The sequence below is a fragment of the Diabrotica undecimpunctata genome, chromosome 2, assembly GCF_040954645.1.
Source record: "Diabrotica undecimpunctata isolate CICGRU chromosome 2, icDiaUnde3, whole genome shotgun sequence".
Taxonomy (NCBI): Eukaryota; Metazoa; Arthropoda; class Insecta; order Coleoptera; family Chrysomelidae; genus Diabrotica; species Diabrotica undecimpunctata.
In genome coordinates this window covers 128945036-128958074 of record NC_092804.1, presented here as the reverse complement: position 1 = coordinate 128958074, position 13039 = coordinate 128945036, and the positions used below count along the sequence as shown (strand labels likewise).

The 13039-nt window shown below is 34.9% G+C and overlaps 2 protein-coding genes across 6 annotated transcripts in view; one reads left to right on the top strand and one right to left on the bottom strand.

The window, feature by feature from the left end:
• Positions 1-6807: 6807 nt before the first annotated feature.
• Positions 6808-8013, bottom strand: LOC140434860 (RING finger protein 37). The gene has a single exon (XM_072523440.1). It carries the CDS (start codon positions 7999-8001, stop codon positions 6826-6828), a length of 1176 nt encoding a protein of 391 aa, XP_072379541.1. The 5' UTR covers positions 8002-8013; the 3' UTR covers positions 6808-6825.
• Positions 7406-13039, top strand: part of LOC140434859 (uncharacterized) — a 37729-nt gene continuing 32095 nt past the window's right edge. Inside the window, exons 1-2 of one of the 5 annotated variants that reach the window (XM_072523439.1) lie at positions 7406-7538; positions 10299-10518. In XM_072523439.1, coding sequence (XP_072379540.1) covers positions 10327-10518 — 192 coding nt within the window. In that variant the 5' untranslated portion in view covers positions 7406-7538; positions 10299-10326. Of the gene's footprint in view, positions 7539-8465; positions 8599-10224; positions 10245-10292; positions 10519-13039 lie in introns of those variants that run through there. The other 4 variants (XM_072523436.1, XM_072523435.1, XM_072523437.1 and 1 more) reach the window with 4 other exon arrangements.

Below are 13039 nucleotides of genomic sequence, written 5' to 3'. Positions count from 1 at the left end.
ACGCAATGTTCTGCGTCGTCGCACACTCCGCATTCTATACATAAGTCATCTTCAGTTTTCCTTATGCGATATGTGTAGGACCTGAAAGAGCCGTGTCCGGTCAGGAATTGAGTAATAAAGTAATTTGTTCTTTTAAACCTACATTGATACCACTGTTTCACGTCTGGAATTAGTTTCTTCGTCCACTGTGCTTTTTCTGTCTGTGTCTCCCATTCTTGTTGCCATTCATTTAGCTTTTGTTCTCTTACCTCGGCTTTGACCCCTATTAGGTGGCCGTTTGCACTGTCGTAAATGATCTTACGTTCCTTCGCTAGGAGGTGGATGGGGGGTGTACCCGCAATCACCTGTAGGGCTATCGTTGATGTAGTCCGGTACGCACTTACTACTTTCAAGAGGGGTTTTCTTTGAGCTCTTGTTAATAATTCCTTATATTTTTTGAAACTCAACACGTCAAGCCATACAGGTGCCCCATATAGGAGGGTGGATTGTACTACCTGGAGATACATTTTTCTTTTATAGGTACTTGGTCCACCTATATTTGGCATGATCTTTGTCATAGCAGCGATTCTCTGTTCAGCCTTCTGAACTACATTTATAAGGTGTTTCGTGTATCTCAAACCCGAATCAAGGTGTATGCCCAGATAGTTAGCACAGTTTCTCGGTTCTATATTCTAATACTACCATTTAAATCAAAACTCAAAGTTGGTCTCTGTCTTGGTCCCTTTAGTACTACTATATCTGTTTTGCTACTTGCCAACTCTAGGTCATTCTCTATCATCCACGTTGACTTTTCTGTAACAACTTGTCACTTTATCTTCAATATCCCCATTTAAGTTAGCTTCTATTAGGATTGCAAGGTCGTCTGCATATGCTATGGCGTAGGTGTCCTGACCATAGTCTATTTCTAATACCCCGTTGTACAGTACATTCCATAGGGTAGGTCCCATGACGGACCCTTGCGGTACTCCTGATGAGAGTTTCATGTCTGCATTATTTGCTATGTTTAAGTATCTGTTTGTCAGGTATTTATTTATAATATTTATAATATATTCTGACACTCTTGCTTCTTCGAGCTTCGTTAGTATGTGATGCCAATTTGCAGAGTTGAAGGCGTTCTTCACGTCGAACATCACGAGAATGGCCCATCTTTTTTCCGATCTTTTTACCATGTCAGAGATCTTCTTCACCGCATCTATAGCCGATCTGGCTTTTCTAAAACCGTACTGTCTATCTGAAATTTTCCGCAGCACTTCAAGCTCTTCTTCAAGACGTTTCTTTATAAGGCTTTCAAAGAATTTTCCTATGCAATCTAGTAGGCACAGAGGTCTATATGAATTGGCTTCATCCGGGTTTTGGTAATAGTACGAGTCTCGCCAATTTCAGTTTATCTGGGAACGCAGTCTACTGCTGCTCGGATAATGGGTGGATAAATGAGCCAATATTTCTCGAATGGCTCCAGCATTTTTACAGTGTTGTAAAACCTTCAAAGGAGGATCCAATTTTGTTAATCGTCGACAATCACAGTAGCCACTGTACGTTGGAGACATATAATTTCTGTAAAGAACGAGGAATTATTATGTTAACCATACCCCCGCACACATCGCATCGATTCCAACCGCTGGATGTAGCTTTTTACTCATCGTTAAAATCAGCGTATAACATTGAATGTGGCAATTGTCTTCGAGGTCATCCTCATGAGCGTATCACATTTGAAAAAGCTGAAATATTTAAAAATTCATACGGTCGCGTAGCCACACCAGTCAAAGCCATTAAAGGTTTTGAGAATACAGGAATATTTCCATATAATCCTGAAAATTTTACCGATGAAGACTTTGCTCCAGGTGAATTATTCATACAAGAAAAAGATAAAAAGACACTAGACCAAGAGAAAAAAAGTGAATTAGATAAGGAGAAGAATAATAAGGAAGTTAAGGGGAATAAAGAAAGTTCGCACATGACAAAAAGTTTGAAGTATCTTTTGTTGACATAATTCCACTACCAGGATGCTCAAAAGATGACAGTTGGAAACAAAAGATCCAACCACAAAAGCAACAGGAAGCAACATTCCGAAATAATGACATCAACACCAATGAAGTTACTTCTAGAAGAAAAACAGTGGAAGAAGGAAGAGCAAATGAGAAATAAAGCCAGCAAAGGAACGAAACGAAAAATAGGCATCGAAGAGTCCAGTCCTTCGCGAATAGTTCCAAAAAGAAATTGTATAAGAACACAGAAGATATATCATCTGAAGATGAGAATGATGACGATGACCGTGATAGGGACGTTAACGAAGATATTTGCACAATTTGTGGCGAATTCGGTAAAAACAGGGAACTCTGGATCCAATGCAGCATTTGCGGCTAATGGGCACACAAAGACTGTACCAATTTCGAAGGCAAAATTTACATTTGTGATTTCTGCATTTAATTATTTTTTAAATGGGGGGAAATAGTGGCAGTGGCCACTTTTACCCGTCGGCAGCGGGTAAATATGGCCACCAGCAGAAGTCTGAAAAACAATTTTAATTTTTTTTGTTCTGTTTAAAAATGTTTCGTAAATAGAGTTTGAAGTACTAAGGTTTGAAGTTTTAATTACGTTAACAGTATAATTTTTAAAGCTATGTAGCAGTAAAGATGTAAAAGTAGAAATATAAATTAGTATAACTTCAATGATTTTGACATATATCTAAAAAAAACTAATAAACAGGAACAAAAAATATCTTTAAACATAAATAAACCATTCTGTGGCTGATCGACTTGTTTCCGTGCCATATCTTTCACACACACACACACACACACACACACACACACACACACACACACACACACACACACACACACACACACACACACACACACACACACACACACACACACACACACACACACACACACACACACACACACACACACACACACACACACACACACACACACACACACACACACACACACACACACACACACACACACACACACACACACACACACACACACACACACACACACACACACACACACACACACACACACACACACACACACACACACACACACACACACACACACACACACACACACACACACACACACACACACACACACACACACACACACACACACACACACACACACACACACACACACACACACACACACACACACACACACACACACACACACACACACACACACACACACACACACACACACACACACACACACACACACACACACACACACACACACACACACACACACACACACACACACACACACACACACACACACACACACACACACACACACACACACACACACACACACACACACACACACACACACACACACACACACACACACACACACACACACACACACACACACACACACACACACACACACACACACACACACACACACACACACACACACACACACACACACACACACACACACACACACACACACACACACACACACACACACACACACACACACACACACACACACACACACACACACACACACACACACACACACACACACACACACACACACACACACACACACACACACACACACACACACACACACACACACACACACACACACACACACACACACACACACACACACACACACACACACACACACACACACACACACACACACACACACACACACACACACACACACACACACACACACACACACACACACACACACACACACACACACACACACACACACACACACACACACACACACACACACACACACAGTGAAGTGGTGATTAAGTAGAACTTAAATCCAAATTTTCAGGCAAATCGGTGGTGACACGGAAAATTACAAGGACAAGGTATCACCGTATTTCACGTTCATTTACTGGGCTAGATAGTAAAAGAATCTTCGAATATCTTGGAGAACTAGAAGAACAAATACACCTGCTCTTGAGGGGATTAAAAATCCAAGGCGTCTCTCTAGTTCGGTATTTTTAAGGATATTAACATTCTTCGGAAAGTGTTAACGGGATCATTAGATAACCAACGACTATTCTGTAGTGGCCAGCATCTATGTAAGACCAAGACTTCTGTCTTGTAAGACAGAAAAGGAGAGAGGTGGATATAATGCATTGTCTGCAAAGAGTGGTACCATAAAGACTGTTCCGAGTGTGAAACTGATACTTTCATGTGCGAGATTTGCAAAGGCAATTAATATGTTTTGTCAAGAGGTAAAAGGTAACTAAATCCTAATATTTACAATATAAAATTTAAAAATGTCGTAAAATGCATACTTTTTAATTTTTAATAATATTTTTTCATGTATACACGTGTTACTGTCCTCCGTATTAGGATTATAGCATATTCCAAATGATTTACATATTCCATATTAGGTACAATATCTCCTTAATTCTTAAAACATTACTTTTTTAACTATCACGATATGTAAACTCTCTTATTTTTAATATTAAAATCTGATACATACAATACTAATGTGTTTAGATGAAACTAGTAGATTACTACATAAGAAGCGAAACATTAGCGAGGAAACCACTTCACAAACATCAGTTTGCCTACCAGACTGGCAAATCCACTATAAATGCTCTGAATTCGCTAGTCGAAAGAATTGAAAAGACAATAGTGGCAAAAGAAATAGCTCTTTGCGCTTTCATTGACATAGAGGGAGCATTCGATAATACCTCTTTTGAATCCATAAAAAGAGCACTAGTAAAGAGGAGCATTGAAGTCTCACTAATACAATGGATTCAGTCAATGCTAAAAACGAGAATCATCACTGCTAGTATTGGAGGAGAATCTGTGACTGTGACAGCGGTAAAGGGGTGCCCTCGAGGGGGAGTATTATCGCTCCTGCTGTGGTCTTTGGTTGTGGATGACCTTCTCACTAAGTTGCATGATTCTGGTTTTATAACCCAAGGTTACGCAGATGACCTAGTTGTTACAATTAGAGGCAAGCATGACCATACTATATCTAGTCTCATGCAAACTGCTCTTAACGAAATTAAAAGTTGGTGCTCGAAAGAGGGCTTAAATGTCAACCCCAGTAAAACGACTTTGATACCTTTCACAAGGCGACGTAAATACAATTTACAGGCTCCAACTATAAATGGCATCACATTAGACTATTCCAAGGAAGTAAAATATCTGGGGGTAACCCTAGATCAAAAACTCACCTGGAATAGTCATATTGAAAAAAATTTATCCAGAGCTTTGGTGGCAAGGTGGACCTGCCGCAAGACGTTTGGAAAAACTTGGGGCCTACAACCGAAAATGACTCTCTGGTCATATAAAACAATAATTAGGCCCATGGTCACATACGCATCATTCGTATGGTGGCCAAAAACACAACAAACAACAGCTAACGCCAAGCTTCAAAAAGTGCAGCGGCTAGCTTGTCTGGGAATCACAGGGGCAATGTCAACATGTCCCACTGCAGCTCTAGAGGCGATGCTGAACCTTCCTCCCTTGCAGTTCTGCATAAGGAGGGAGGCAGTAACTACCGCCTTAAAACTGCGACAGACACAAATAATGAAACCTGGAGATCTAGTTGGCCACCTGAAAATCTTAGAAGAAATTCCATTGGATTCTAAGGACATGCCGACAGATGTTATGCCAGTCAAATTCGACTTTGAAACACCCTTTGAAGTGGTCATAAAAAACCACCAAATGGGTGAAGAAATTGAACCAAAAGTGGAAGAAGGTTCACTCGTATGGTATACGGATGGATCTAAGATAGATGAAAGGGCAGGAGTGGGAGTTACTGGGCCCAATTTCAGGCTATCTAAATCTCTTGGAAACGCCCCAACTATCTTCCAGGCAGAAATACATGCTATAGACATAAGTGCCCAAGAATGTCTCAACCGAGACACCCGTAGGGCAAGAGTCCTTATTTTATCAGACAGCCAAGCCGCCTTAAAGGCTCTAAAGTCATTTACATGTGAGTCGAAGTTGGTTTGGGACTGTAAACAATCTCTCAAGAAGCTGGCGGAACGCAACAATGTAACTGTGATGTGGGTGCCAGGTCACAAGGGAATTGCAGGAAATGAGGAAGCTGACAGCCTCGCAAAAGAAGGAGCTAATACCCCATTCCAGGGTCCGGAACCCTTCTGTGGACTATCGAAAAGCCGTAGAGGAGGTAGCCGTAGAGCCGAAGAGAGGAACTCCGTACCTGGGAACTTAATCAACTAAGATCATATTGGTCTAACACACCAGGACAAAGGCAAGCAAAAAGGCTCATAAAAGTGTCGCCTACTGCAACAAACCGCCTTCTCGAAATGAGTAAAAAAGATATCAAAATGGTCACTGGCCTTCTCACTGGTCACTGCCCTCTGAGATATCATCTCAAGAAGATGGGCAAATCAGATAGTGAGAACTGTCGTTTCTGTCACAATGAAAAAGAAACGGCAGAACATATACTATGCAACTGCGTAGCACTGTTCTGCAAAAGACTAAAATTCCTAGGAGAGGTCAGTCTGGCGTCCTCTGACATAGGAAACAAGTCACCTAGGAAGCTAATCAACTTCATCAGAAGTATTGGCATTCTAGAGTTTAACTAGATTAAGGTATGCACAAAAGATCTCTATAGGTCGAAGTGCGGTGAGGCCGCATGGCCTTAACGACCTCACATAATCTAATCTAAATAATCTAATCTAATGTGTATTTATGAAAAAAGAATCACAAATTGTTGAAAGACACAAAAAAATATACAAACCAAATACAAAACGGTATTCCATATACGGCACATATCCTCTACTTTTCGTTGATTTCACGCTAAAAAATACTAAAAATATCGTGGAAAAATTTATTTAAAAGTAACATTTTTTTACATCTTTTGTAGCAAAAGCCTTTTTACAAATTACACATTCTAAATCTCGAGAAACAGTAAGTAAACATTGCCTACAATAAAAATGATCACATGGAATTTTGTACAAAAAACTAAATAAATCTTTACACATTATACATGTATTAGTTTCTTTTTCTTCATCTGTAAAAGTTTTGAAATTTGCATTCCTTTTTGCCTCAGATAAAGCTTTTTCTAGGTCATTATCGTCGCTGTAGTAGGTCCTTTTTTTCGTATTAATAAAATCATTGTTACTTGTACCTCCTAGAGTTCTTTTATGATGAAACAGTTCAGATCTATGTGAATTTTGTAACACAAACATATCTATCCTACTTTTTAAACCAACATTTATCACTGGCTTAAGAGTTTCATTAAATTTAATACCGGTAAAAGGATCACAAGGTTTTCTGCCAAAAGATTTCTCACTTTCTATTTGCTTTTCTAATGTAGATTGATCGATAGTCTTACCACTAGGTAATGTCATAGGAATTGTCATTAATTCATATGTCAAATCATCTTTAAAATCTTCAGGGATTTGAAATTCCTCAGAAATAGATTCCGAAGTGGAACCGCTTATTTCTCTCTTACTACCAGTTGCAAGTTTGCCGATAGTGTTTACAGTAAGCTTTGAACAAGTTTTTGAAGGAATACCCCACACTTCTACAGATCCAATACAAGGTACCGACTTTTCAGTACGAAATATTATTATTTTAATACTTTGAGCGTTTAAAAAATGTTGGAAAGTATGAGACTTAAAAAATGCCAAGTGAAAGCTGGTATCATAGTTTGGAGGTAATTGTGTGTTTGAATATTTTCTACTATTACAAAATACTATACCGGAATTTTCATAAATGCATTTTCCTAGTGAAATATAATCAGAGTTTTGCTTCTTTGCAAGTAATTCTATTCCAGAACATTTTTGATTTCCTACAGTTGTATTTATAATAATATAATGTATATTGACAGGGCAAATAAATTCAAATTCTACCTCCACAGGTGGTTTAATAGCTGAATAAGATATAAAACCGCGTATTTTATCGGTGTATTTATTGCTTATAAGATTATCAACTTCATAATTATCAGTTGCTGGTGTTCTACAAACAACCTTGGGAACCAATTTTGAATCTAAAAAGTTAAACATTCTTGACAAACTGAAAGTTTTGAATGGACCAATCAGGATCGAGTAGATACCCCCACCGGAGCAATACAACTATTTATACTAAAATTATAATTGTTTATCAAGTTTTCGTCTTCTAAATTTAAGTATCTGTAGACATTCATTACACAAACAAATTTAGCTTGCGTAAAATAGGTTTCAATAATTTTATGTTTTTAAATTAGCATCATCTCTTTTCCATAAACGGAATTTTTTGAATAGACCAATGGATATCGAGTATCTTCCCCTAATACAATTCGATCTATCTTTAATTTTAAAATATTTTATGTCTACTAAATCGTTTTGTTCTCTAAGAATGTACACAACAATGAAAATTTTGCTTACTTAAAATAAATTAAAATCATTTTATTAATTTTCACAATATGTATCGATCCTGGAAAATTTTCTTTTTGGTGCATGCGCTTTACAATCAACCCAACGCGTGGCTTGGTTTTTAAAACGGCAGTTATTCTTGTTATTATACGCGAAGTTACCTTGGAAGTGTCATCCAGTGTTTTATAATTCAGTGTTTTTAACGGTTTTTGTTAGTTTTTTTGTGAGATATGTAATTCTTTTGTTTGGGTAAGTTTCCTGAAAATGAAAATTTATTAAATATAAAAGTAAACATAAAATAATACATGATATTCAAGTTTGTTTTCTATTTTGTATGATTTTGGCGGTTAAAACAAAGATAAGAGCTGCATCTTAATTGTGATATTTTTGACGTCTGAATGTTAATAATAAAGGATTTTTTATGGATTTCATATCGTATAATGCATTTTTCACACTTTTAATTGATTCTTTTAGATTTTTTTATGGATCTACTTTTCGTTATAATCGGTTACTGTAACTAGAACTTGCTAGAACATTTGTACAGTTCGTGACAAAAGTTTTATTAACTAACCCTATGGCTAACCTCTAATGTAATTTCTGTGATAACGGTAATATTTAGTTGAAAAATTCATGACTTACTTTAAAAATAGTATCGGAACAGTTTTATAGATTTTATGGAATTAAAAAGCCTTCTTTTATCAAAAATAGTCCATATTTTGCTAACATAATCTGTTATTGTAAAATTATTGACATTTTGTTTGTCAAGTGTCATGGCCTACTTGATTGAATTTTTAATTGTTTTCATAGGCGTCAACACTATTTTATAATAAGGTGTAATAATCTATAATAAAGTTATTTAAATACATAGGTATGTATTATTATAAGTTTATGATATCAATTTCCTCAAAAATCTGTTCCATTGCGTATTGTAACAATTTTTTTTGTACCAAGGATAGTTTATATTTACAAAATAAACGAACATACGTATGGAATACAATGTAAGTGGCCTACAAATGTGGAAATGATAAACTCGAAAACATGTAACCCTAGAATTATTCGCATTATTGTCTTAGATTTGATCCCTACCCAAGATGCAACCCGTTTATCTTCCATTCATTTTTTCTTTACTTTCATCTCTGACTATTTCCATGAACTCACTATTGTGTGATTTTATGATATGTGTGAATATGTCATAGCTTAATACTGCTTTCTAATTTTGACATTCATGGGTTTTTCGTTATTTTGTCATATTCGGAAACACAATTCCTTAGTTGTATATCAGTTACTTAAATTATATTTATATCATTTTCTGTGTCTTTAGCATAATTCCTAATTTTAGTTAGTACGTTGGAGCGTTTCTCTATGAAAGTTTTATTTTACATTATCCTAGGTATGCGACACATTTTTTAAGTAAATTACAGTCCAAATAATATACAATATGGTTTTAAGATTGTTTTTCGTCTGTGCTTGAAAATCGACAAAAAATAGTCAAAAATACTATACGTGTTTATAGCTATATATTACGCTGATACATCCATGTTTGAAGAAATTATACAAATGTGTACTTGTTACATTCTTACATGGTCGACAGAACACAAAACTAATTTTTTTAATTTTTTTTAATATTATACACATATCATTTTTAATAAAACATTTATTCTTTTTGGTATTCGAGCAACCATGTTTTTATTTTGTAAGAATTGCTGTGAGAAATTATATTTTATAATACATTATGTAAGATGTTTAAATTCGGATACCAAAATAAATTTGCTACCTCTCCGCCTATGGTCAATTCGGTGACTTTCGGAAATAAACAAATGTTTCGTTTGTTTCCCATTCTGTACTTGTTTTAGCACCAATCACCAATGAGATCAAATTTGATGCTGTTTATAGATGTTTGTTTTATTTCAATTTGTTTCTTACAAACTTTAAAGTAAGAATAGTTTTAGGTAAAATATAACGAGAAGTGGAGTCAAGATGGACTCACCAAATGGACGAAATGGGTTTTTGCTGTTTTTTAAGAAAACCGGCGAGAACGGAGCTTTATATCCCCTTTCTGAAGGAGAAACCACTATTGGTACAGATGTAGACGCGGATGTAAGAATAAAAATTCCTGATACTCGGATAGAACTTATTCATTGTATCATAGATGTCTATGATAATGGAACGGTAAGAATTCTTTCTAGATTAAGTTTTAATCAAATATGTTTTTATCAATTTTCAACCAAATATCAACATATAATCCTCTTATTTTTGTTACTGTTAATATAGCTATAATCAGATTTATTATCCATAGAAGATAAGCCTTAGTATATTTCCAATTTCCCTATAATATTAATTAATGTTAACAATAATTTATTATTATAAGGATGTAGATTGCATGGAAGCATCTTTATATTGCACTATATTTGGCTATACTCATGTCAGTTATATACATCATATTTTGTTTTTGTTTGATTATTTTAGTGTCCTATATGCTATGTTTAAAAAGTACCATTTTATTTATAACAATTTTGCGCTTCAAAACCACTTTTTTAAATAATTTGGGTTATTTTAAGACACAAATCATTGCCAATTTTTTTAAAGTTAAAACACAAATAAATAATTAAAAATACTATAAAAAGCCAATTTTAACCAAACAAGAAATATGAGATAAAAGCTCAAGTCAAGTAGTTTTGATTCAATCATTTTGATTTTATATTGTGAAAGTCAGTTTAAAATATTCGTAAACAAATACTTTTGAAATTTTTTATTTGTTGAAAATTTGTTATAAATAAGCAGGTTCCTGGATAACCTTTTTACTGTCATGTTGTATTATATTCTTTTGATTAAAACAAGATTTAGCTTATGGATAAGAAATAATCAATGTGTTTTGAACATTAAAGTTGTTTCGAAGCGAAAAAGTAATTTTTTTATAATTGTTTAAAAATTGTTATAAATAAATAGGTTGCCATGGAAAATTTTTGGTAAACTTTTAAACATTGTCATATTGGCATCATAATCTATTGATTAAAACAAGTTTCAGCTTGTGGGTATGAATACAACCTTTTTTAACAAAAGTCGCCTGCCTAGCTGTTGTAATGTTATGGTTGGTGGTTTAGGAGTGATCAGTTTAATTTAAAAATCCTTTGTAAAAGGTATATAATTAAAAAGACCCTTTTGGGCTACATCACACTGGATGTTTTTGAACTTATTAGTCTATTATCAGTGCATTTTCTAAGTGTACATGAGACAAGCCAACTAAATATGTAGGTAAAAACTCAACTGGTAGGTACAAAATTTGTTAATTATTACATCTTTGTTAAAAACTTGGTGTGATGTTAAAGTTATTAGTAGATACTCTGCATGGCAACATAAGATTCCCAGTGAGGTTGCTGAGCCTGAGACAATGTATCTGTATGCACTCTAGAAGCAACTCTCAATAAATAACTTTAATGTCACACCAATGTTTTAACAAATATGTAATAATTAACAAATTTTGCACCATTTTAAGGGTTTTTACCCACATATTTAGTGACTTGTAGCTATTAGCAAATAAGCAGATACCCTGCATGGCAATGTAAGACTCCCAATGGGGTTGCTGAGCGTGAGATGATGTCTCTATATGGGCTGTAGATGGCAACTCTCAATAAATGAATTAAGCAATTCCTATGTTAATTCTCCATGTTAATGTTAAGTTTAAATGCAATAAATCTTAGAAATTCATCTTAACAATTATTTCTTTTAACATATCCAACCACCCTTAACATTACACTCTACGAGTATTGCAGAGATTTTGTCTGAACACTTTGCATTCAGATGGCAAACTCAGATACATAGTGCCTCCGGCAGTCTTGCTTTAACATGTTAAAGGGTTGGTCTTGGATTTTAAACACCTCGCAAACTTAAAGGTTTTTATACCCATTGTTGTGTGACTGTTAAAGTTAAATATATGAATTTGGAAGTCTGAATAATTTTATATACTAGAAAAGTGAACAGCAGACAAGTTATGCTATGTCCTTTGAAATTGCTAATTTTCTATATGTAGATTCTTACTACTGGCAAAATTATTTGTTTTATGAATATTACTGAGCATTTCCAAAAATATTTTGGATTATTTGATTAACATAAATGCAGCAGTTTCTTCAGATAGGGATGCGGCATCGGTAAAAATTATTGATGTTGAGCATCAATGGTAACATTGAACCTGAACATCGGTAGTAATGTTATTTCGAAAAGAAAATATCGATGTTATAGAAACATTACTGTTTTACACTGTTTATATAATACTATAATATATATAATGTTTATATAAAAGTATTATATAAACATGATTTAATTGCTGAAAAATGTGGTGTAACTGTGTAATCTTAACCTAATATTAAACAATTAAAAATTATTCCTTGATATATATCTTAAACACAACCAAATTATTAGAAAAAAAAAACAAATAAGTAATATATTAAAATTATAAGCTCCAATATTCGAAATAATAAAAAAATATTCGAAAAAGCAATATATTTCAGACTACAAAACTTTTTTACTACAAACAACTTATTTAGTAGTTCACAGCATGGTTTTCTCGCAGGGAGATCTGTTGAGACAGCTACCTATGATTTTATATCAAAAATTTTAGAAAAACTGGAGGCAAAGATGAAAACACTAGGTGCTTTTTTGGACCTGTCTAAGGCTTTCGATAGCCTAGATCATG